General features: G+C 34.6%; 1 protein-coding gene across 2 annotated transcripts in view; it reads right to left on the reverse strand.

Moving 5' to 3' along the window:
• The window catches only part of LOC149785891 (lysosome membrane protein 2-like), a 71,237-nt gene that overhangs the window by 39,052 nt on the left and 7,299 nt on the right, over window positions 1–24,886 (reverse strand). Inside the window, exons 2-7 of one of the 2 annotated variants that reach the window (XM_089979885.1) lie at window positions 23,825–24,069; window positions 16,270–16,391; window positions 13,436–13,596; window positions 12,805–12,946; window positions 9,957–10,157; window positions 3,548–3,639 (exon numbers count right to left, since the gene is read on the reverse strand). In XM_089979885.1, coding sequence (XP_089836011.1) covers window positions 3,548–3,639; window positions 9,957–10,157; window positions 12,805–12,946; window positions 13,436–13,596; window positions 16,270–16,389 — 716 coding nt within the window. In that variant the 5' untranslated portion in view covers window positions 16,390–16,391; window positions 23,825–24,069. The remainder of the gene's footprint in view (window positions 1–3,547; window positions 3,640–9,956; window positions 10,158–12,804; window positions 12,947–13,435; window positions 13,597–16,269; window positions 16,392–23,824; window positions 24,070–24,886) is intronic. The other variant, XM_089979887.1, reaches the window with a different exon arrangement.

Genomic DNA, 24,886 nt, shown 5'->3' on the forward strand with positions numbered 1-24,886 from the left:
CCAATATGGTGACCATGTTAGTAAATAAAATCCTTTTTGATTTGAAATACCAAAAAGTTAATAGTGTTATGGACCCCCTGGCAACAGTCTGGTTAAAAATTATATATTGATGAATGAAATGACTAAGTTTTTGCGCATTTTCTATATCCTTGATGCTTTTTTTCTTAACATTGGTAAGGGGAATGAAAAACTGGGTGGGCAAGTGATTGCTATAATAAACCCAATTAAAAGTTAATAAATATGCAGAATTCTTAATTTACTCTTGAAATTGTTCCCAAATTAGTCTATTTTTACTACCAAACATTGAATTCAAGCCATATTTCCAACCAGCCTAGAAAATCCATGTAGATCATGTAGTTAATACATAATTACGAGGCCAAACAATAAAGATGATGATTATGTTCTAAGATATTTTGAATTAACAGATAACAGATTAACTGATCAGTAGGTATTCCAAATGTTTTAATCAAACAAAAAGTTTTAAACATTATTACAGATTTACCAATCACAGTGACCTAGCGAAAGTTTCTTACTACAATGACCTAGTTACGAGGAGCTATGATACTAGACTAGTTAAACTTAATTTCTATGGTTTACATTCATCATATAAATAATAATTCAACAATCAAGCCAGTGAGTTCATTTAATTTTACATGTACAATGTATCTTGCCATTCATGTTAAAAAAAAATAAGAAAGGTGATTATATTTTGTATTACATGATGTGGTTTACAGCTTAGGTCAAAACATATAGTTATAGTAATTGAGAGTACAGATGATAGCTGTTTGTTATGCATAACACAACAGCTATCATATCTACACTTTGTTGGATATACAGTATACACTTGCTTATAAATTAATACCCTCGGATCTGCAGTCCCATAACGCAGTGGCAGATATAGATCTAGGCAGCTGGTTTGGAATAATCAGTAGAACAAACAACACAGACCCTGACCTGGCAGGTGTATAATGCAACAGCATATCAGGGTCAATCTTTTTGCAGTTGACCCCAACTTACAAGCAAGTATATACATTACTATGATAAGTGATGTCCACTCATGCATCTGTGCATCCATTCATCTGTCAATTTATTGGTTCTCCTAACTGGACCTTCTTTGAGATGGTGGTCTTATCTGACACGATGTTTTATCAGTGACCTAATTATGATTTTTTTAAATCATAAGATTGGGTACAGATGGGAGTGGTGAAGGTCACATCATCTGTAAGATGGACTCATGATTGTAATGAGATCTGATGTTCAATATAACAAATGAAGGAGGGTAACTGTATATCTAATAAATGTTTAATAAGTGTATGACTTTAATAGGAATGTTTCATTACAACAAATGATGACTTTGATAGGATAAGAGTGTGTGTGTGTGTTTAACATAGCTTTAACAATTTTTCAGTCATATCACTATAATGTCTGCAATGTGGTAGTCTATAGTAATATCTAGCACTGGAGCATCATGTCACAGACATGTAGCATCATGTCCCACCCAGTCACATTATCCTGACTCCAGGCCAACCAGTCCTAACACTAACCTTTTAATGCTGAGCACCTGATGAGGCAGCTACAAATACAGTGTGACCCTGCTATAGCATGCTTTGTTATAACATAAATTCGGATATAACACGGTCATGGTGTGGCTCCCAAACTTTGATATAAATATATTTTTTGCATACACCAAAAAAATAACATTAAAAGTACCCCCAAAAAATGAAAAAAAAAGTATTTTCATTTTGGGAAAGAGATCACGTATGAATAATACAATACTATTGTGGCATGGCTCTGAAATTTTATATGTATTTTTCTTGTACATGAAAAAAGTCTTTCCTTCTTAAAAGTACAAAAAATAACATGTAAAACTTTTAGTTTATTCAGGGATTGTGCAGGGCTTCACCAATGTCTCAAACTGCGATTCTTTTCCTTACTGGTGGCAAAATATACCATTTGCCAATTTGTAATTTATTAGTGACTTCAATAACTCATGCACCCTTCATCAAAGAAAGCCAACTACAACCTTCAATAAAATCAAAGAACCTTTCTTCAAAGGAAGTCAGTACCAAACTTAATTAAAAGAAATGGAATCTGAGGGATTGTTTCATTTTCCAACGTGACTGGAACACGTTCACTGTGCCATGGAAGTTTCCTTTTCACTGGAAAAAAGTTTATGCTTATGAATGCTACCAATGGTGGATTAAAATGCAAACTAACTTTTACCGACTTGGGATGTACTGAAAAGTAAATGTGCTCCATCATTCGTTACGTGATTGTGCTATTTTTTCCCACTGAATTCAGACCTATATGACCTGTGACAAAATTATTGAATATTTTAAATCTGTGTGTGTGCATATTTTCAATAGAATTACTTGTATTGTGGAGTCAATGTATGTGATGAGATTCGTGGGCAAGTACATCAGACATGTATATATAAACAGTATACATGTATATGTACCAAAGCTTGGTTCTCTGAACAAAGTAAAATATTATGTATGCCTTCTCTGTTTTCACTACAGGCATATTCTCATTTAATATACATTGATTTAAGATGGTAACTTTGCCAATGAAGCACATATTTTTGAGCTCACATCATTACTTACCCCCCTACCCCCAGCCAATGTTGTTGGATACATGCATCATTTTCTTTAGCTAACTAACCTGGTTGCATAGAACACGGTTCAGTCTATAACACGGTCAGGTTCTATGGCTTCCAACTACTGTGTTATAGCAGAGTCACACTGTACCATCTTTAGTATGACTCAGATGGGGTTCAAACCTGTGACCTCCTGCATCTGAGGTGGATGCTCCATGAAAATAAGTGGATGACTTTGGTAGGAATATTTCATTAGAATCAGTGGATGACTTTGGTAGGAATGTTTCATTTAAATCAGTGGATGACTTTGGTAGGAATGTTTCATTAGAATCAGTGGATGACTTTGGTAGGAATGTTTCATTAGAATCAGTGGATGACTTTGGTAGGAATGTTTCATTTAAATCAGTGGATGATTTTGGTAGGAATGTTTCATTAGAATCAGTGGATGACTTTGGTAAGAATGTTTCATTAGAATCAGTGGATGATTTTGGTAGGAATGTTGCAATAGAATCAGTGGATGACTTTGGTAAGAATGTTTCATTAGAATCAGTGGATGACTTTGGTAGGAATGTCTCATTAGAATCAGTGGATGATTTTGGTAAGAATGTTTCATTAGAATCAGTGGATGACTTTGGTAAGAATGTTTCATTAGAATCAGTGGATGACTTTGGTAGGAATGTTTTATTAGAATCAGTGGATGACTTTGGTAGGAATGTTTCATTAGAATCAGTGGATGACTGGTAAGAATGTTTCATTAGAATCAGTGGATGACTTTGGTAGGAATGTTTCATTAGAATCAGTGGATGACTTTAGTAGAAATTCTTCATGAGAACAAGTAAGGTTTTGTTTTCCTGGATGAAACACAGCAGTGACTGGGAAAGGGGTCAACAGTCAAAAGCATTTGTAAGCCAATGTGTAAATGTTTTTTAATGGCTTCCATCTTTAATTTACCTTGATCCATTGTACTTGTCAATGACCCCAAGAAAGCTGATATCTTTCTCCCCTGTATAAACTGTGTAGACTCCATCATCTGTATCATTTTTCTGTAAATCCCCAACAAAGAATGTATTTAGTCTGAATTTTTTAAAATTAAATCACATAGTTTGTACAATGCATAATCACTGACAAATCTGAAAAATATAAATATGATTTGTGTTATTTATCATACAGTCATCAACTCCTTATACAATCACCCCTTCTACACTTGAAAAGCATCATTATAAGTAATGGCCTTTCCAGAAGGGGGAAATTTTTGAGAGAAGTATATGTACAGTATGTCTATAAAGCTAGAAACCTACATATAACTTCAAAGCATTTAAGTTCTTGTGTTAAGAACAGGCTTATTTCAAGTGAATATACATTAATACTTCCTAATTCATAATTGGGATGTTCTCTGCATGTGCAGTGTAAAAACATTAAAAAAACCATGATATTTAAATCTTGGTACAAATATTACTTGGCATTCAAAATCATTCTCTTTCCATTTTCCCACAGATGCAGAATATTCTTATGTTTTGTATTTGAGTCCTTCTAACATCAAATTGTTCAGCAAGAACTCTTGAACACTGTTACTGAGTCAAAAAACTTGAACTTTTCTTCTAAAGTAAAAATTATCCATTTATGTAATGACAAGTTAAACTATTCCTAACTGTACTGCAGTTTAATCATGCAAACTGTTTACAAAGGAAGGGATACATGTACTGTCATATGACCTTTGGTCTTTTCATGGTACCCTGTTTTGTTCAATGTTCATTTCTCTTTGTGTGTGAATCCACTAAAGCTATAGTTTTAGCCTTTGTTGACCATCTTAAAAATTATCTCCAGGCAAAATAATCAAAGAGTAGAATTCAACAGCTTTGTGAAGCCCAACACACTGCCACAACACTGATGGAGCCTATTTCCTATAAACATTGGCACTTGTGGATAATGATATGATATTAAATGTAGTGGCACATATTATAATATGCTTTTGCCAGCAATTACTTCAGTAATGAAAACCTGAAATCTGGAAACAAACATTGGAAAAAAATAATCAGATTACTTACCTTACTGTTTGAATTAAATTTTGATTTTAAACATGTATTAGATACAATGTGGCCACATGTGAGGGGTAAATTTTATATTTTTGGAAATGACGGTTGCATAAAATGGCTAATGACATGAAGGGTACACAAGCCTGATGGTGCAAAGAAAACTGGCCATGCAGAGAGGGTGGCTGCTGGGGTGGGGTGTGTAAAAGATGAGGACCATTGTATATGAATACTTCAGAAAAACTGCTTGCTAATTATCATCTTAAACATTGTTAGTTAAACCATCTTGCATTTTAAAAATCCACAATTATTTTATCTGAATTAAAACATTAGAGTGGTTCTATGTGTTTATTTATCATAAGGTATGCTTGTTACTTGATGCAATATAATAAATTTGTGTACTGAAGCTCGAATGTACTTATTTATCCCAATATATGCTTGATACATAATGCATTATAATATTACAGTGATACATAATGCATTATAATATTACAGGGATACATAATGCATTATAATATTACAGGGAGTTTTCCCCAAGCGCTTCTAATGCATCCTGTACCTTCAAATGCTTTCTTGGACCCACAATTTTCTCATACTGTGCACCCTACTGACCCCCAGTAACATGCCCTGGATCCTCAGTGTGAAATTACTAGGTGTACATTGTGCCCAATGGGTTATAAGAAAAATGTCTTAATTGGTAAGAAGGATAATAAAATGAATAAAAATGAGAAAAAAAGATTGCACTTAAAAGTTGAAAAGGTACAAATTTATTGAGTTGCTTCAGTACAGTGATATAATGACCTCTGACTGACTCCCTATTTTCTCACCTAGACTTTCAGTTTTCAGTTTCGAAGACTAAGGATACATTGCATGACTACCAATGTCAAAGATAGCTCTGAGGGTCCAGGACTCCCAATATCAGTGTCGAAAGTGTGCAGATACCTCTGAGGGTCCAGGGCTCCCAGTGTAAATGGTTTACAGACAGCTCTGAGGGTTCAGGGCTCCCAGCGTGAAAGGTTTGCCAAGAACTCTGAGGGTCCATGACTCCCAGTATCAAAGGTTGCAAAGAGCTCTGAGGGTCCATGACTCCCAATATCAAGGTTTGCAAAGAGCTCTGAGGGTCTATGACTCCCAGTAGCAACAGTTTTTGGATAGATCAGAGGGTCCAGAACTCCCAGGATCAAAGGTTTACAGAGAGCTCTGGTACCATTTTAGCAACCAGAAAAAAAATTTAGATTATTTCCTTCATCAGGGACACTGAAGGATTGTTGTAACAAAGCTAGAAAGTAAGTGGTCATATGAAAATAATCCATGTTTCTAAAATTAGATGTAACTACACTGCATGCATTGTGTCATATTTTTATATTTGTACTTGGTTGTGTAAAACTCTAACTTTAATGCATCAGTTCATTGCTAATAAAAGCTTTTGTAGTGTTTTATATAAAATCATTGTAACAATAACCTGGTACAAACAGTTTATCAAATGCTACTAGAATAAGCAATTTCATTTTTATACTTGTAAAAACTTCACCCAAAAATGACTTCCTCAACATACAGTTGTAAAGTTGAGAATACTCATCCATGAATACTGTAGTTGGAATGGATTAACACTATGATGTTGAGTATGTACTCGCATGCATGGTATATAGGTTGTTTCAAACTAGCTTAGAAATGTTTTTGACTGCCATTTTCTACAGAAGAAACTATGAAAAAAATTAATTTATTAAATGCAAATAAAGTACATGTTTAAATAAGAGAACCAAAGTGTGTGCATGAACACACACACACATACACGCATACTTGCTTTGCTGCATTTTCTTGTTTTGCTCTCAATTCCCCCTATTCTGACTAAACAGAGAAACCACTTCTCCCTCAAATTCAATTTTAGCTCAACCCCTGGACACAATCAAAATAATTTCATTTGTTAAAACTTTTGGATGAAATATGCCATATATGAAATATACCATCTCAATCCATTTGCTGTCAAAATAACCTAAGTGGTCACACCTGTTAGGTCAAATATACCACACCATTCATCCATTTACTTTCAAAATAACCTAAGTGGTCACACCTGTTGGGTCAAATATACCACACCATTCATCCATTTACTTTCAAAATAACCTAAGTGGTCACACCTGTTAGGTCAAATATACCACACCATTCATCCATTTACTTTCAAAATAACCTAAGTGGTCACACCTGTTGGGTCAAATATACCATACCATTCATCCATTTACTTTCAAAATAACCTAAGTGGTCAGACATTTTGGGTCAAATGGACCACATGCTTAATCCATTTACTTTCAAAATAACCTAAGTGGTCACACCTGTTGGGTCAAATATACCATACCATTCATCCATTTACTTTCAAAATAACCTAAGTGGTCACACATTTGGGTCAAATGGACCACATGCTTAATCCATTCACTATCAAAATAACCTCAGTGGTTATATCTTTTTACTATCAATATAACCTCAGTGGTTATATCTTTTTACTATCAAAATAACCTCAGTGGTTATATCTTTTTACTATCAAAATAACCTAAGTGATTATGCCTTTTGGGTGTATTTACCACAGACTTATTCCATTTGCTATCAAATAATTTAAATGGTGAGGCCTTTTGTGTCAAATGGTGGCGCTCACCAGATAATATGTACTTTTGAGAGAGTGACGTATGTAAGGTGAAGTAGTTCGCATTTAAAACATGCACAGTGGAGAGAATGTTTGCATACCTCTATGCTACATTAATGTAATGTGGATGATATTTCTTTTGGATATTGTACTTTTGGAAATTTTACATGATTTAAGCACACTGCTAACTAAAATGACTGCTCCCTTGTGTTAAAAAATCAGTCTGAATTAGTCTAAAGTACACTATACATAGCAGCTATTAAAATAGGGAAAATGAATTTTGCCAGACTAGACAATAACAGCGTCTGAAAGTGCAATGAATGAATTACCAAATATATAAAATGTAAAAAAAGTTATCAGCTCTTTTTTATACAATTGACCTCTGAAGTTCAGGAAGTGAAAATGACCAAGTAGAGCTAGCACTTTTTTGAAAGGTGCACATTTGAAGTAAGGCCAAGCTGTATACTCTATAACCCATAGTACACCCATCAATCATACACCAAAATAAAGGGAATTAAAGGTTCTTTGCATTATACCTAAGATATACAAGGTCTTTTTTAAATAGCCAGTATAACCAGTGAGGAAAGCCGGGGACATTATTTTTCTTTAAATTCCTAACCCTATGCAAAATGCGAAACTGTATAGCGCCACCAATATACCATAGGCCAAATCCATTCACTATCAAAATTACTTAAACAGGTAAACCTTTGAGTGAAATGTACCACACGTTTAATCCATTTAAAATAACCTTATCAGTTAAGTCTTTTGGGTGAAATATACCACAGACTTACTCCATTCAATAGATATATGTGCATGCATGTTTTGTGTGCATGCATGCATGTTTCGTGTGCATTATGCAGAAAATATTCTGCATATTTCATGTATGCATGATTCATGCCCACCATCATACCCTGGACAATTGTTGTTGTAGTGGGGTTTAACGCCATTTTTCAGCACACAATAGGCTATACATGGCAGCCAGTATTAATGGTGGAGGAAGAACCCGGGAAAACCCTGGAAAGAAACCACCAACCCACGAGAAGCTACTGGCTTTCTCACATATCCACACCCTGGACAAGATTCACCAAATATATTCCAATGAAAAGTCAAGCCTCTAGGGCCCTTGGCCAAGCTAATAACACAGATCTAATTGTATGTTTTGGCAATGAAAAATGATGTACCTTTAATTATTGTTAATTTTCATTGTTACCAAGGTTATGATGCAAAGAATTGGATTTCTATTTAGAATTTAGCTAAATTAAGTGTCAAATTACTCCAGAAATCCAACACTTTTCTGTATGTTTTTTCTAACCCATCAACCATTACCTCATTTAACGAAATAGCTACAAACTGTGTAAGGCCATGAAACTTTACAAACTATTCTCAATCAAATGTTATGGTCTGATGTCCGTAATGTGAATGGCAAAGGAGGTTTATCAAATTTTATGGTCTGAAGTAGTCCCTAGGGTGAATGGTACAGGTGGTTATCAAATGTTATGGTCTGATGTCCGTAATGTGAATGGCAAAGGAGGTTTATCAAATTTTATGGTCTGAAGTAGTCCCTAGGGTGAATGGTACAGGTGGTTATCAAATTTTATGGTCTGGTGTCCGTAATGTGATTGGCAAAAGAGGTTTATCAAATTTTATGGTCTGAAGTCCCTAGGGTGAATGGTACAGGTGGTTATCAAATTTTATGGTCTGAGGTCCATACTGTGAATAGTATAGGAGGTGTATCGAATTGTATGGTCTGAAATCCCTAGCGTGAATGGTACAGGTGGTTCTCAAATGTTATGGTCTGAAGTCCATACTGTGAATAGTATAGAAGGGGTATCAAATTTTGTGTCTGAAGTCCCTACTGTGAATGGTACATGTGGTTATGAAATGTTATGGTCTTAAGTCCTTACTGTGAATAGTACAGGAGGTGTATTATATTTTATTGTCTATAGTCCCCATGGTGAATGGTACAGAAGGTGTATCAAATTTTATAGCCTGAAGTCCCCATGGTGAATGGTACAGAAGGTGTATCAAATTTTATGGCCTGAAGTCCCCATGGTAAATGGTACAGAAGGTGTATCAAACTGTATGGCCTGAAGTCCCCATGGTGAATGGTACAGAAGGTGTATCAAATTTTATGACCTGAAGTCCCCATGGTGAATGGTACAGGAGGTGTCCAATAACATTATACACATATGCACTTAATAATGAATGCAAACAAGTGCACAGATGGAAAACTTAATAAATATACCTGTGATACTTTCAGAGTACTACATTGTGAGATACGACAAAATATTGTGCAATTGGAGTAAATTCTGTAAGACCTTAATTTTTTCTATGGGCATCAAAGGTTTACAAGAAAAAGTGCAAACATACTGGCCTTTACATTGATTTACAGCATATTTCAGAAGGCTGATAACTGTATGAAAATATGCCTAAAATATTCCATTTACATGTTTACTCAAACATACATCTTATTATGAAAACAAATGCATGATATCATCATTTAGCTAATAATGAATCCCTTATTCTGAGCGATATTAGTCTAAATGAGTGAGATAGTGAGATATCAATTCCATGAAGTCTGTGAGATAGTACTGTATGATATTATGGTTATGCATTATGAGACCTTGTTTTCCCTACAAAATAATGAATGTAAAACCAATTTAAACCAATGCAAAATCAAAGATCTTAAAGAACTCACATTGATGAAGTATCCAATGATATCAGTGTAGAACCATTCTGGATCAATCTTTTGACTTGCGTTGAGCAATGCGTCTTGATAACCCCAGAGGAGCTCCTTTACGCTACGGTGTGTGAACGCATGCTCATCAAAAAGATTCAGAATGTCTTTCACAACTTTACGAACTTCACCAGACTCCATCTTTAGGGAACTAATCAATGTCTAAACATGGAAATACATTTTATTAAATTGTATTTTGAACACCAAAATAATATCTTATTTAGATATATTTAACAATGAAGAAAAATATAAACTGTACACCTCTCCCTCGATAACCCACACACAACGGGGTCCACAAACACTGACTGCACTGTAAGCGAAGGTGCAAGTTACTGATGGATCTCCAAAAATTGACAAAAAGTCTGCTTAAACATCGAGAAAACCATGGGATGGGGTAGGGGACTGGCCTGTTTAATGACTGAATCTTTGATTTACAATCATGTCAATAATAATAATAATAATAATAATGAGGACTTTGTATAGCACCTAATCTTTAGAAGCTCTAAGCGCTTTACAACATTAGACAACACCTATAAGATAAAAAACATATAATGATATGATTACAAAAACAAAACACCATGAAATTAGAAAACATTAAAAACACATACTGAGAATATTTAAGGTAGGAAACATTATTAGGTCTTTAAGTTTGTTCTTGCAGTCAAAATAAGTGAGTTTTGAGAGCCCTCTTGAATGTGATCACTGTGTCTTTGTGTCTAAGTTCAGTGGGCAATTCATTCCATGTTGCTGGGCCCTGGTATGATAATAATTGTTAATAATGTGCTTTTTCTAATGAAGTTGTTCGCTATTCTGTATAAATAACATTTATTTTCAAAATGTCCAACATATGAAAGATCGATTGTACTGATTTCAACAACCATCACGAACGTGAAAACATCTGTGTATTACATCACTACTTTTTGTTTTGTTGATTAGTCTGGTTCCCGGTGTGGTATTCAATAGTATCCCACCAAATTGGGAGTCTGTTAGCAAGGAACTAGACTAACTGTTGATACACCACCAAACAAGATTCTTTCCCCCTCCCCGAAAACAAGCAACATTTATTTCCTGAGACAATCGTCTATGTTGAAACTCAACTTTTTATTTGTTTAATTATTATATTATTGATGTCGTGACTTCATTGGAAGTATTAGTGAAACTTCTTATCATCCTTGAGGATATCTCTTAATGCCAGTTCAGGAATTCTCTGAAACTCGCTTGCCCACAATGGTCAATATCTGTGAACCCAAGCTCTTTATTTTATGATGTATTCTATTAGCTTGGTTGCCTTGTATCTTTGATCAGTTCTGAATGAGTTGGTTAATTAAAGGTAGTTTATGTTACATACACAATAATATTTTAACAGTGTTCAACTGATCCATGAAGTGAGTTCACCCGACATATGACCGGGGCCTCTAGATTTTAAGTTTGTAGGACTTGCATGCCTTTCCTTTAACCTGCCTTTCCTTTAACCCACCGCCTTTATTTAATTCAAAAGACATAATAACATTATAATACAAAGAAGGCCATCTTTTAATTCAGTGCAAGATTACAACAAATACTTCTGCAAATCAGTTATCAAAACATGGTTGGAACTTTATTAGGTTCTCAGAGAAACGTCTGCAGGCATAGCTGTTACGGTAGATTATACATATACTGATTATCTGGATCTTTTGGCAACTATCATTTTTCCGTAGTTTTTGCTTGTATGCCATAAGTCCGTATTTTAAGGGTAATTTTTGTAAGACTTATAGCAAAATTGTAAGAGTTAGCAGGTCTGCGGTGTACTAAGAATGTCGTTTGGAAAGAAAATGTAACCACTTCTACAACTTTTGATTAAAAGTTGATAATTTCAAAATGGTGATTAAAATTTTGAGGTCCTGTCTACCATTTTCGACTATAAAACGAGCGGTATATCAACGTTTCAGTTACCACTTTTGATCGCGATTTTCTTCAAGTTTTAAGAAATAGGGATAATTGTTTTATGTATTTTCTGGTATAAAAAAATGAGATCCATGCCTGACTCCATGTTATAAACAGGTTGCAAGTTATCAGGGTACGAGTTATCGAGGGAGTGGTGTATTAGCACTTTATCTTTCTTGTTTATACAAATGATAAAAAGCAAAATAATTACAAAAGCAATTCACATGCATTTGAAAATATAGCATTTCCATAGGAAATCTGAGTGAAATGATAGAATGAATGTTTGAGATCCATGAGTGAAAGGAGAGAATGAATGTTTGAGATTCATGAGTGAAATGAGAGAATGCATGTTTGAGATCCATAAGTGAAATGGGAGAATGAATGTTTGAGATCCATGAGTGAAATGAGAGAAAGAATGTTTGAGATCCATGAGTGAAATGAGAGTTAGAATGTTTGAGATCCATGAGGTGAAATGAGAGAATGAATGTTTGAGATCCTTAAGTGATATGAGAGAATGAGTTCCATGGTAAAATAGGTAAGTTTTACAGAAAAAGCTATACAAAGCGAAACTAACTATTTGATTTAACTATTATATCCAATGTAATTTAATTCCAGAAGAATAAGATATTAAAAATCATAACATTTTAGCATTCTTTGATTTCGTGAAATCATGAAGTTCAGTACAGTGAAAATCTACTGCACGTACTCATGGGTCAAACAGCAAATAATGCAGACCCCAATATGCTATCACAAAGTGAATAATATTCTCCTAGAATGCTTTACTTACTGAATTCCTTACAAGATGTACACTTTTGAAAAACATTATTTGCATCTAGAAAGCCGACATGAAAAGACAAGGTTCTTAAAAATGTAATCTTCTACATACCCAGAACAAAGGATTAGGAGAAGTGAATATGTCGGACTCATTTCCCACAGATTTATCTCTAAGGAATTGAAACACTCTCTTCTGTCTGTAGGTCACAGTTCCATTAGGGTTAAATGTGATGTTGAATTTAAACCGTTTCTCACTGAAATGGCATTAAGAAAAGTTATTAATAATTAAACTTTTATTTTCTAAACAATTTCAACCTTATTTTAGCAAATTTATGATGAATACTTGATGTAGAAACCATCTCACACTAAGGCAAAATCAAACCACTGACATGTACTACTTGTTACATGAAGGGATATTAATTACAATAAATAGCTGGTTACTAGTATTACTTGCATTTTTCCTTCATTGGAAAAAAAAAAATAAAGTCATGCTATAACTTCAATGAGAATGACATGTGAATAAAGAAATAACAGCTAGAAAGGAACCCTGTGGCCTAAAATATACACAATTTCTAACTTCACAAGACAGGACCAAAGCATAGCTATAAAATACATTTCATTATTTTTATTTTCTCCAAGACGGAAACAGCACATGATACTTAACTATGGAGAGTTCACAAAGTCGCAAATGTAAATCCAGTGGAAGCTGCCTAGAATATTTACAAAATAAACATCAAGTGCACCTGTAAGTGTATGGTCCTGTCTGCTTCAGGTGAGGCTTCTTCCCTTGTAGAACCGCCTTGGGGTTGGTTACATTGAATATGTAGAACTGCATATATATAGGAATTGGGTAGTCCTTCCATATCTTGTACACCAGATCGTTATTAGGACTGATTACAACATTCTGAAGTTAGAAAATATCGTACATGAAGTATAAAATAAATTTTCTTGCGATAAGAAAGAGATGCTTTTCAAAACATCATACCTTAGTCTATCTGATAAATGGGATTCATATCTTGTGACATGGGCAAAACATCCTTATCAAACCTTTATATCAGTATTCTGTAAATTTTAGTTTTTAGTATACAGAACAACTAAAAATATAAAATACTTGACTACAATAAGAATGGTGAATAGATATATAGGAAGAATAAATCCTATATAAAAAGAAATTGAAACACAAAATAATGCTGCCAAATATTTGCTTCATCACTAGTGTTACAACTAAATGGTCTTAAACAAGTAACAGAAAAAGCAAAACCAACAAGTTTAGTGAAATTCAACAAATAATTTATTTCCCTAGAATTCAAAGTTAAAATTTAAAAGAAATTTACAGTATTGTGAATTAAATTTCAAATAATCCTGAACTTTCTGTCACAGGTCCAAAAGTATAGAAAAGTTCTGAATGAATTCCAGGTCTTGAATGTGCTGATGTACCAAAAGGATTGTAAGAACTGATGTGCCAATAGTCTTGATGTATCATGATATCATCTTAAATATCTTTGAATGAATTCACAACAATCCCAAATAGTGTTTTAGTCCAAACAATGAGCACTTTGTCATTCCCATGAATAATTTAAATAAATGATTCCTCTCAAACTATATCTGAACACAACAGTAAACAATTCCAGACAGATATTAAAAGGAGGAATCAGTAATTGTTTACTTGGTCTTTCCATATATACAGACTCACTTTTCTTATGACACAATAAAATGCACTGGTCATTTCCAATTAAAACTTTTATCAAGTTCTTCAACAAGGTCAGGCCTGTTTACCTAAATTTTAGCAGAAAACCTGACAAATATCAGGTAGACCATAGTTTTTCCAAGGGAAAATCCAAAGTCCTGAATTCAAATCCAAGTAAACTAGATGTCAACAAATGATCCTTCTTAAAGCATAATCAACAATCATGGACAAAAGTAAAGTCCTGAACTCAAATCAAAGTAAACTAGATGTCTACAAATGATCCTTCTTAAAGCATAATCAACAATCATGGACGAAAGTAAAGTCCTGAACTCAAATCCAAGTAAACTAGATGTCAACAAATGACCCTTCTTAAAGCATAATCAACAATCATGGACAAAAGTAAAGTCCTGAACTCAAATCAAAGTAAACTAGATGTCTACAAATGATCCTTCTTAAAGCATAATCAACAATCATGGACAAAAGTAAAGTCCTGAACTCAAATCCAAGTAAACTAGATGTCAACAAATGACCCTTCTTAAAGCATAATCAACAATCATGGACAAAAGTAAAGTCCTGAACACAAATCAAAGTAAACTAGATGTCTACAAATGATTCTTCTTAAAGCATAATCAACAATCATGGACAAAAGTAAGTTATGTACTATGCTGTTATCTACAATCATGGAAACTATTTAACACACAATAGAGATATAAATAGCACCTCCTCTCATAAAGATAAAGACATTCACAATAAACCACATATTCACATAATAATTGCTTAAATTCACTCTTTTCCTGTGGTTGCAGATGTGAAAGTTCTCATCCCGATTGCTTAATATTTCTGAAATCTGAAGACTGGTTAAAACAAAGTCACTTCATTCACTACTGTCCTAAGTAAATGCTCAGAAAAGCAAGATTTATTTTGACAGCTGTTGAGAACCTGATGGTCATTTGACATGATAGTGCAAGCTAATTAACAGATTATTTCATTTCCAGCTGACTGCAATACATGAAAAGTGCCTATATCAAAGTAACATCTGTTGTTAAAATCACACATCACAGACCATATATCAAAGTAACATCTGTTGTTAAAATCACACATCACAGACAATTCCTAAGCTGTTGCTTTTGCCTTATCAGTGGACTGTTCCTCAAAATTTGCACTGATACAGTCAAACAATAAACTTGTAAGTTCAAATAAAATGCAAACATGTTTGTCTTTTATCCTTGTACACAATTTTTTTCTCAGTCTGAATGTAGTCAACTGGGGCCATGCAACTGCCATGTGCCATCTGGTTTGAATAGTAATACAAAGTTGTATAAAGCCATATGTTATAAATAAAGTGACATTTAAAATCACTCTCTTGAAAAATTATTCAGTGTAAATGTATCAGTAGGTTTGGCTCAAGCAGTTTATGAGCATAATTCTAGCAATGAAGCTTTAGTTTGTTTGTGTCTGCTTGCAATGGATACACATGTTCCAACCTTAAAAGGAAAGGAACTCCAACTCTACTGATTTTGTGAGTAATGCAGGTCAACTTGATCTATATTAAAAGCATGTGATGACCTTCACTTTCAAATGGAATAATTGCTCTTGCTGAGACTTTCGCTCAGGGAAGCTGACAACAATATCTGAAACTTGTTGTCACTTCCATTTACTTTGAGAACAGGGAGTGAACAACGCTACAAGTTTCTTGGATTTAAAATTAGTAATATAGACTACAAATAAATAACTAGCTGCGACTATCTTCTCCACCCGAGTCCCACCATCAAACAGTTTACACTCAATCAACTCAGGCTTGAAAATTTTCCAAGTACCATGCCTTAGGTGATAAAAATTTTACGATCACAATCTCTATGGTTAATAGCTGTTTCAAATGATAGTACATACCTGTTCCACCATTTTTCTGATAACAAAGTCCAGCAATGGAATCAGGCCTGCCCCAAGAATGCTGAGTCCCCATCCAACAAAGCAACTCACCAATACTCTCTTTTTCACAGACGACCTCATAGCTGCAACAAAAAAGTAGACATTACAGTAACGATACCTATTAGATTCAAGCCAGACATTACAATAAAGGTACCTAAATTCACGCGCGTCAATCCAGACATTGCAGTAAAGGAACTTATTAGAGTCATACCATACATGACAGTAAAGATACTTAAAGTCAAGCCAGACATTACAGTAAAGGTACTTATTAGATTCATGCCTGACATGACAGTAAAGATACTTAAAGTCAAGTCAGGCATTACAGTATAGGTACTTAGAGTCAAGCCAGACATTAAAGTTTTTTAGAGTCAAGCCAGACAAAATACAGTAAAGGTACTTAGAGTCAAGCCAGACATTACAGTAAAGGTACTTATCAGAGTCAAGCCAGACAATACAGTAAAGGTAGTTAACAACAAGCCAGACATTACAATAAAGTTACTTGGAGTCAACCATACATTACAGTAAAGACATGAGAGTAAAGGTACTTGGAGTCCAGCCAGACATTACAGTAAAATTACTTAGAGTCAAGCCAAAGGTACACAGAGTCATGCCAGACATTAAAGGTACTTGGAAGTCAACCATACACAACAGTAAAGTTAATCAGAGTTAAGCCAGAGATTACAGTAAAGTTACTTACAGTCAAGCCAGACATTACATTAAAGGTACTTACAGTCAAGCCAGACATTACAGTAAAGGTACTTACAGTCAAGCCAGACATTACAATAAAGGTACTTACAGTCAAGCCAGACATTACAGTAAAGGTACTTACAGTCAAGCCAGACATTACAGTAAAGGTACTTACAGTCAAGCCATACATTACATTAAATGTACTTACAGTCAATCCAGACATTACAGTAAAGGTACTTACAGTCAAGCCAGACATTACAGTAAAGGTACTTACAGTCAAGCCAGACATTACAGTAAAGGTACTTACAGTCAAGCCAGCCATTACAATAAAGGTACTTACAGTCAAGCCAGACATTACAGTAAAGGTACTTACAGCCAAGCCAGACATTACAGTAAAGGTACTTACAGCCAAGCCAGACATTACAGTAAAGGTACTTACAGCCAAGCCAGACATTACAGTAAAGGTACTTACAGCCAAGCCAGACATTACAGTAAAGGTACTTACAGCCAAGCCAGACATTACAGTAAAGGTACTTACAGTCAAGCCAGACATTACATTAAATGTACTTACAGTCAAGCCAGACATTACAGTAAAGGTACTTACAGTCAAGCCAGACATTACAGTAAAGGTACTTACAGTCAAGCCAGACATTACATTAAAGGTACTTACAGCCAAGCCAGACATTACAGTAAAGGTATTTTGAGTCAAGCCATACATTACAATAAAGGTAATTAGAGTCAAGTCAGACATTACTGTAAAGGTACTAAGAGCCAAGCTAGACAGAAAATAGAAGCTTTCTATCTTCTACAAGCTTTCTATCTTCTGCAATGTTAGATAAGGCCTGAAAGATGGAGTAGAAAGACAAATCAAACATGTAAAAAGTATGTCATAGTGGCATACTTAAAATGTGATGGCATTGGTAGATAAATCACTGGATCATGTTTAAATAGGTGCATAGGCAAAACTGACTGAAAAAAATAACTGAATAACAGTATCGTAAGAAGGAGAGAAAAAAAGTCTCTTGTAGGGACTGATGCTCTACTATCCAAAAAGTACTTCCAGGAATCCAAGAATATTCTATTTCATCATTTTAACTGCTGAGTATTATCATGACTCTATGGTCTTAAAGTAATAGGAAAAGCAAAAACCAATAAGACTTGTAAAATTCAACAAATAATTTATTTCCCAAGAATAAAAATTGAAAATGTAAAAATAACTTGGAGTATTGCAAATTAAATCCCAAATAATCCTAGATTTACTAACATAAGTCATAATGAATGAAGTTCTGAATAAACTTTACTGGCATTCCAAATAATTTCCAATACTGAAGGTGTCGATGTGCCTGTAGTCTCTAGTCTACTAATGTACCAATGGCCTGAATTGTTTGTAATGATGTGCCAATAGTCTTTTGTTGAATCACAGTAATATAATTCAAGGTTTCCTTGTCTGAATTTACTATAATTCTAAGTTAATGTCTCTATCCAAGAATATTATAGAGCACTTTGTGCTTCCAGAGAAGGATAATTTGAATTAAATAATTTCACCCAAATCAAAATATTAAGCACAACAATGATTATGCTTCAAGATCTTACAGCACAAATGAATAATTCCTAGATAAACAACATCATATAAAAAACTAAGACACAAATGAAGAGCCATGATGTAGGACAAAAGTTCATTTCCAGAACAATCCCAGCTATAATTAGACAAGGTTTGTTACTAAAATTATAATAAAGAACATGGTAAACATAATGTCCATGACTCCAAGATAAAGATCCTAATATTTAACCAACCTTCACAGAGAAATATAAACTATGTATTAGTTGTTTACAGCGTAAAATATCAATGATTCTGCTCAGGTAGACAATGAACTTGATTTGGACATGGTCAGCTACAAAATACAATTTTATGTAACAATAGCATATAATAAATTAAAAAAACACCTAACAAACAATGCAAATGAAATATACATAACAGTATTAAAACCATCTCTAATATTTTCTAGAAACTCTAACATATCAAATCTGATAACAAAACTATTTTCTTATGTTTCAGGTGACATGTTCACCAGATATTTGTACAATTCTTTATCATGACCCTTAACCTTGAACCTGACATTATGTATAGAAAATTTTTCAGCTTTTCTCACTGTCAAGATATGAACACATGTTAGGTTTGGTTAAATCAACAAATAATATATTTGGAAGAGAAAATAACCAAGGCATTTGTCAGAATTATCATCAGATCGGGTTAAATGAAAAATTGATTCATATTAAAGTTATCATGCTTACAATGAAGTATAGCTGAAAACCAAAGTCAAGATCATTGAACTTAAAACAAATGTCCTTACTACCAACTTGTTCATTGGAATTCAACTAATTACAAAGTCCAGTCTGCATTCAATTGCATATGTACAGGTCCCTGTGTTCCTGAGCTGAAAGAAGTACAAAAATGCATATGTACAGCTTCCTGTGTACCTAAGCTGAATGAAGTACTAAAATGCAAACAATAGGATTTTACTTGGCCCAAAGGTTCATTAGGTCTGGTTTTCAAAATTCCCTAAAAAGGGTGAAGAAATGTTGATGGTCAGATCTGCACCATTTTCTTTCTGACCCAATCACTGCAAGAAGTGTTTTAATAAATACTCAATGTCAATGCCACCATTCATACAAGTGGAGTAGTGTTTACAAGGTATTAGAGATGGCCATGGTACCATGTTAGAAGTCAGAGTAGTGTTTACAAGGTTTTAGAGATGGCCATGGCTTTCTAAGAAGTATTTCTTAAGTTTATTATTTAAGGATGATCGTTGTAAAGTGCTTTCTGATTGGTCAAAATTTTGTACTTGCCCAATGAATCATTGCATAACAAAAAACTGATGGGAATGCTAAACATGGCGATTCGAGCGGGATACGAGTTTGAATAACCATTTGAAAAATGTGTGGCAATGAGAATAGCTTGAATGCAAAGTTGATGGGAACGTAATTGGTCAGTCTGTATTAAAACTGAATGCCAGGACTAGCATTTTGCTTTTTGTGCCATAAACAGCTCTACAGTAGTGGCGAACGTGCTAAATAGGACAAGGAATTGAACCAGGATGATTTCTAAGTTATGTAACTCAAAAATGATTAACTCCCAGGATGAATTTAAGGAGGACAATGTATAGATCACTGGTGGGAATTCTTGCAAAATACCCATGTTTATCAAAGATTGTCATATCTTTGCGGAATTTTCTTGGCCCACACGAAGAATCATCGTTCAATATTGTGAGGCATTATTGTGTATATTATCAAATATTCTAGGTGTGTTGGAATTCAGTGTAAAATAAGAGTACTTATATCATGATAAACGTTTGTCACGGCTGCTTATGAAACAAGGCCTAATTCAAGAGACCACAACAGCATCATAGTTTGTACATTATCAAAACTCAAGTTGCAGTACAAGTGACATGGCAGGCTTCTAGCATTTCTTCTTTTCATGTCTCAAATGGATGCTTTTCTGTAATTTTGCGTTATTTTCACAGTTGAATTTTTCAATGCAGATTAATATTTTATATATGTTTATGTGTTCACAGATGCCTGTGCATATATTCCAGGCTTGATACTTTGATTTTTAAAATCACTTAATTATTTAGTGTCAAGCCAGATTCTTCCCATCATGTTGTATATACTGTAAATATTGTACATAACAGATAGAAAGCCTCAAGGTAGATTAGTTCTGTAATTAATCAAGTTACCTTCTCTAAATAAAGTCATTATTATTATTATTATTATTATTATTATTATAAACTCCCATATCTCTTGCCTTGGATGTCATATAATTACAACATCTGTAAAAAAAAAAATCATGCAAACTTAATATCACCTTGGTTAATAAAGTCCTGTTTAAATCATATTCATTATTAATCTGAAACCTTCTGAAATGTATGAAAACCTTCTGAAACTTCATTAAAATACTATATAATGATCAAAATTTTAGTGAAATCTCACAAAAGTTTTAGTCAAATATTTGTGAAATCTCACCAGACTTCAGTGAAATGAAAAAGACTTAAGTGACGCCATCATGGATTAGGCTTAATGCAAGAAAGAAAATGAGGACAAGAAAAACCTAAATCTTATTTGATAATATCTGTCAAAATAAAATGTATGATCCATTTTAAAAATTATGGTGAATATTTATCATTGATTCCCAATAATGTCTAAGAATCATTAGGCCGTTTAATAGAAATCTGACGCTGATTTTTTTTATGGTTTAGACAGAAAGCGCCTAAAAAACCCGTCTGAAATCCGCCTTAAACATGCCGGGAAAATTTCATACGGGATGAACTATTACCAAATTCCATATGAACTATTTACAAATTCCATATGGTCCATTTACAAATTCCATATGGTATATTTGCCAACTCCATATGGACTATTCACAAATTCCATATGGAGTATTGCCAAATTCCATATGGATTATTCACAAATTCCATATGGATTATTGCTAAATTCCATATGGAATTTCAATTTTATTCCATATGGACAACCTACAGATCTCATAGACTAATTAGCATATTCCATGAGATTTTCCATACGGAATACGTATGGAGTCCATAACATTTCCATATGGATACAGTGAAATCCATAAGAGTGCTTCAACTATAGAATAAAAATGTCCATGTGGATATTTCTGTAAAAGTATGTATGGATTCCATATCCAATCCATGTGGAAAATTTTGTACGGGCAATGATGCTCCAGACATGTAGCATGATGTCCCACCCAGTCACAATATCCTGTCACCAGGCTGACCAGTCCTAACACTAACCTCTTAATGCCAAGCGAGGTAGCTGTTAGTACCATGTTTGTAAGTCTTTAGTATGACACTGGCCTGGGGATCGAACCCATGACTTCTAGCATCCGTGTTAGGGTTGGATTTCCTAGAAAAAGTAGGAAGCAAAATTGATTTTGTTAATCACAGTTTGATGATTGGGGACACCATTTTATCATATGAGGTGATTAAATCAAATTTGATGAAATTTGCTCAAGTTGTGTTATTGGAGACAATATCGATCTCTGCAAGACATAAAATGAACATTCTTTGCAAATTACAAACAGTAGGGAATAATAACTCATTCGGTTCGATCTGGATTGTGGAACCAAAGGAACAGTTTATTCTGGGAGGAAAAGTACTTATTAGGGCTACATCCGACAATGTCATTTCTCTAAAGGTCATGAACGTTACTGATGAAACAAAAGTTGTCCATTCCGAAACTATTAGGGGTCTTTATGTGCCAGTGGATGATAATGATATTGATGTTTTTGGAGAATTATTGGCTCAAGTGGAAACTATCCAAACGCCTGAACCTGTGAAAAAGTTATCTCAAGAAACGAAAAAGGGTCTTACATTGGCCCAATGCAAGAAAGTTGACCAACTTCTATGTATGTTCTTGGGTTTATTTGCCAAATCAAACGATGCCCTTTGCAGAACCAATCAAATATGTCACAAGATAAATACGGGGGATGCAAGACCAGTAAAACAACCGCTATGTAGAATTCCGATTCACGCAAGAGATGAAATTGAAGACCATGTTTAGAGTATGTTAACTCAAGGCATTATAAAGCCGTCATTAAGCCCCTGGGCTTTGCCCATAGTGCTGGTACATAAGAAGGATTGAACTACTCGTTTCTGTGTTGACTATAGAGTAATCAATCAACCGACTGGGAATTATGTGTATCCTCTACCATGTATAAATGAATGATTTGATTGACTTTCAGGTGTATCGTGGTTTTCTACCCTTGATTTAACGAGTGGATACTGGCAAGCAGAAATGAAAGAGCATGATAAACCCAAAACAGCTTTTATAACACCAAATGGCTTATATCAGTTTTGTGTAATGCCTTTTGGATTATGCAATTCAGGTTCCACCTTCGAAAGGCTGATGGAGACTATTTTAGCAGGTTTACAGTGGAAAACGTGTCTAATATATCTGGACGACATAATTATTTTCGGTAAAACTTTTGATGAGGATCTAAGCCATCAAAGAAGTTTTCACGCAGTTGCAACAGGCAGGCCTTAAACTTAAACCTTCCAAGTGTCACTTGTTTGCACATGAAGTTACATTCTTAGGGCATATTGTGTCTGTAAAGGAAATTAAAACTGACCCAAAAAAATGCGGCAGAGAAATCTTGGACTACACTTCCTGAGGCTTTGTTCCTACTATAGGAGATTCATAAAAGACTTTTCATCAATCGCTAGTTGTTTACATAAATTGACACAGTCAGGGAGGGCGTTTAAATGGACTAAGGAGTGCGGAGAAGCATTTGAAATGCTAAAAGCTAAGTTAACAACAACACCAATACTCACATACCCTGACATGACAAAACAATTCATTTTGGATATTGAAGCCAGTGAAAATGGAATCGGTGCAGTAATTTCCCAGGTTCATGAAGGTTGTGAAAAAGTCGTGGCATATGGTAATAGGACACTGTCAAAATCAGAATGATCCTATTGTGTGACACGGAAAGAATTACTTGCTATAGTGTACTTTGTGAAACATTTCAAGCCATACTTGTGTGGGAAATGATTTCTCATTCGGACTGATCACAGTGCATTGCGTTGGCTCATGATGTTAATGGACCCAGATGGCTTGAGATGCTGGCTCAGTATGACTTTGAAATCCTACACTGACCAGGCTTGCATCATAGAAATGTGGATGCATTATCAAGAAAGCCATGCCAAAAATGCGGGAGACAAATGAATGTTGAAAACATTGGAAATGACGATAAGAAAAATGCACCATAAACAGTTGCTGTAAGTATGTTATGTTCCAAAAATCATAATAATGGTACCTATACAGCGGCAGATACAGTATCAAAGCTGCTGGAATCTCAGCATGGCGATAATGATCCATCCATAGTTAGACAGTGGGTGACTGGTGGCGTAAGACCATGCTGGAATGAAGTATCAGGCCAAAGCAATGAAGTCTGTGGGCTTAATAGGACCAACTTGAGTTTCACAATGGACTGTTGTGTCGGAGATACCAAACATCTAATGGTAAAGCGGGATTTCATCAAGCAATTGTCCTCTACGAACTCTGGAAAAGTGTATTGAAATTTTCTCATCATAGTAAAACTGGAGGACACTTAGGGATTTCAAAAACTCTTCATAAAATCAGGCAAGGATATTAATGGGTTGGACTACAACATGATGTTAGGGACTGGTGTGGTATATGTGAAGTATGTGCAAGAAAAAGTCCCCAGGCAAGAAGACAAGAGATCCAATGCAACTCTGCAAGTGAGAAAGTCCAATGGATAGAACAACATTGGATATTATGGGATCACTGCCAGAAACTTCACTTAGGAATAAATATAGTGATTGGAGACTATTTTACTAAATAGACAGAGGCATTTGCACTGCCTAATGAGGATGCCATAACCACAGCTAGTGTACTTGTTGAAGAGATAATCTGCAGATTTGGCATGCCCTGTCAAATTCATTTGGATAAAGGGACACAATTCGATTCTGAAATTTTCCAAGAAATATGCAGGTTACTGAGTATCAAAAATACAAGGACAACTGCTTACCACCCACAGAGTGATGGAATGGTTGAAAGGTTCAACATAATGCTCACTGTGATGCTTTCTGCACATGTAAATGAACATCAGGATAACTGGGATGAACACTTGCCATATTTAACAATGGTGTACTGTTTAGCTGTCTAAGAGTCAACAAACTTCACTCCAAACTTCTTGATGCTGAGTAGGAAGTGACCGTTCCACTTGATATTCAATTTGGACAGTCACCAGATACATGTTCTTGAAATATGTGGGTTGAAATCCTTTTGGAGACAATACATTTAGCTCATCAATTTCCAAAGAACCACCTTAACCTAAGTATGTTTCGCCAGAAGA

Source organism: Sinohyriopsis cumingii, chromosome 13, assembly GCF_028554795.1.
Source record: "Sinohyriopsis cumingii isolate HCF-2022 chromosome 13, ASM2855479v2, whole genome shotgun sequence".
NCBI classification, from domain to species: domain Eukaryota; kingdom Metazoa; phylum Mollusca; class Bivalvia; order Unionida; family Unionidae; genus Sinohyriopsis; species Sinohyriopsis cumingii.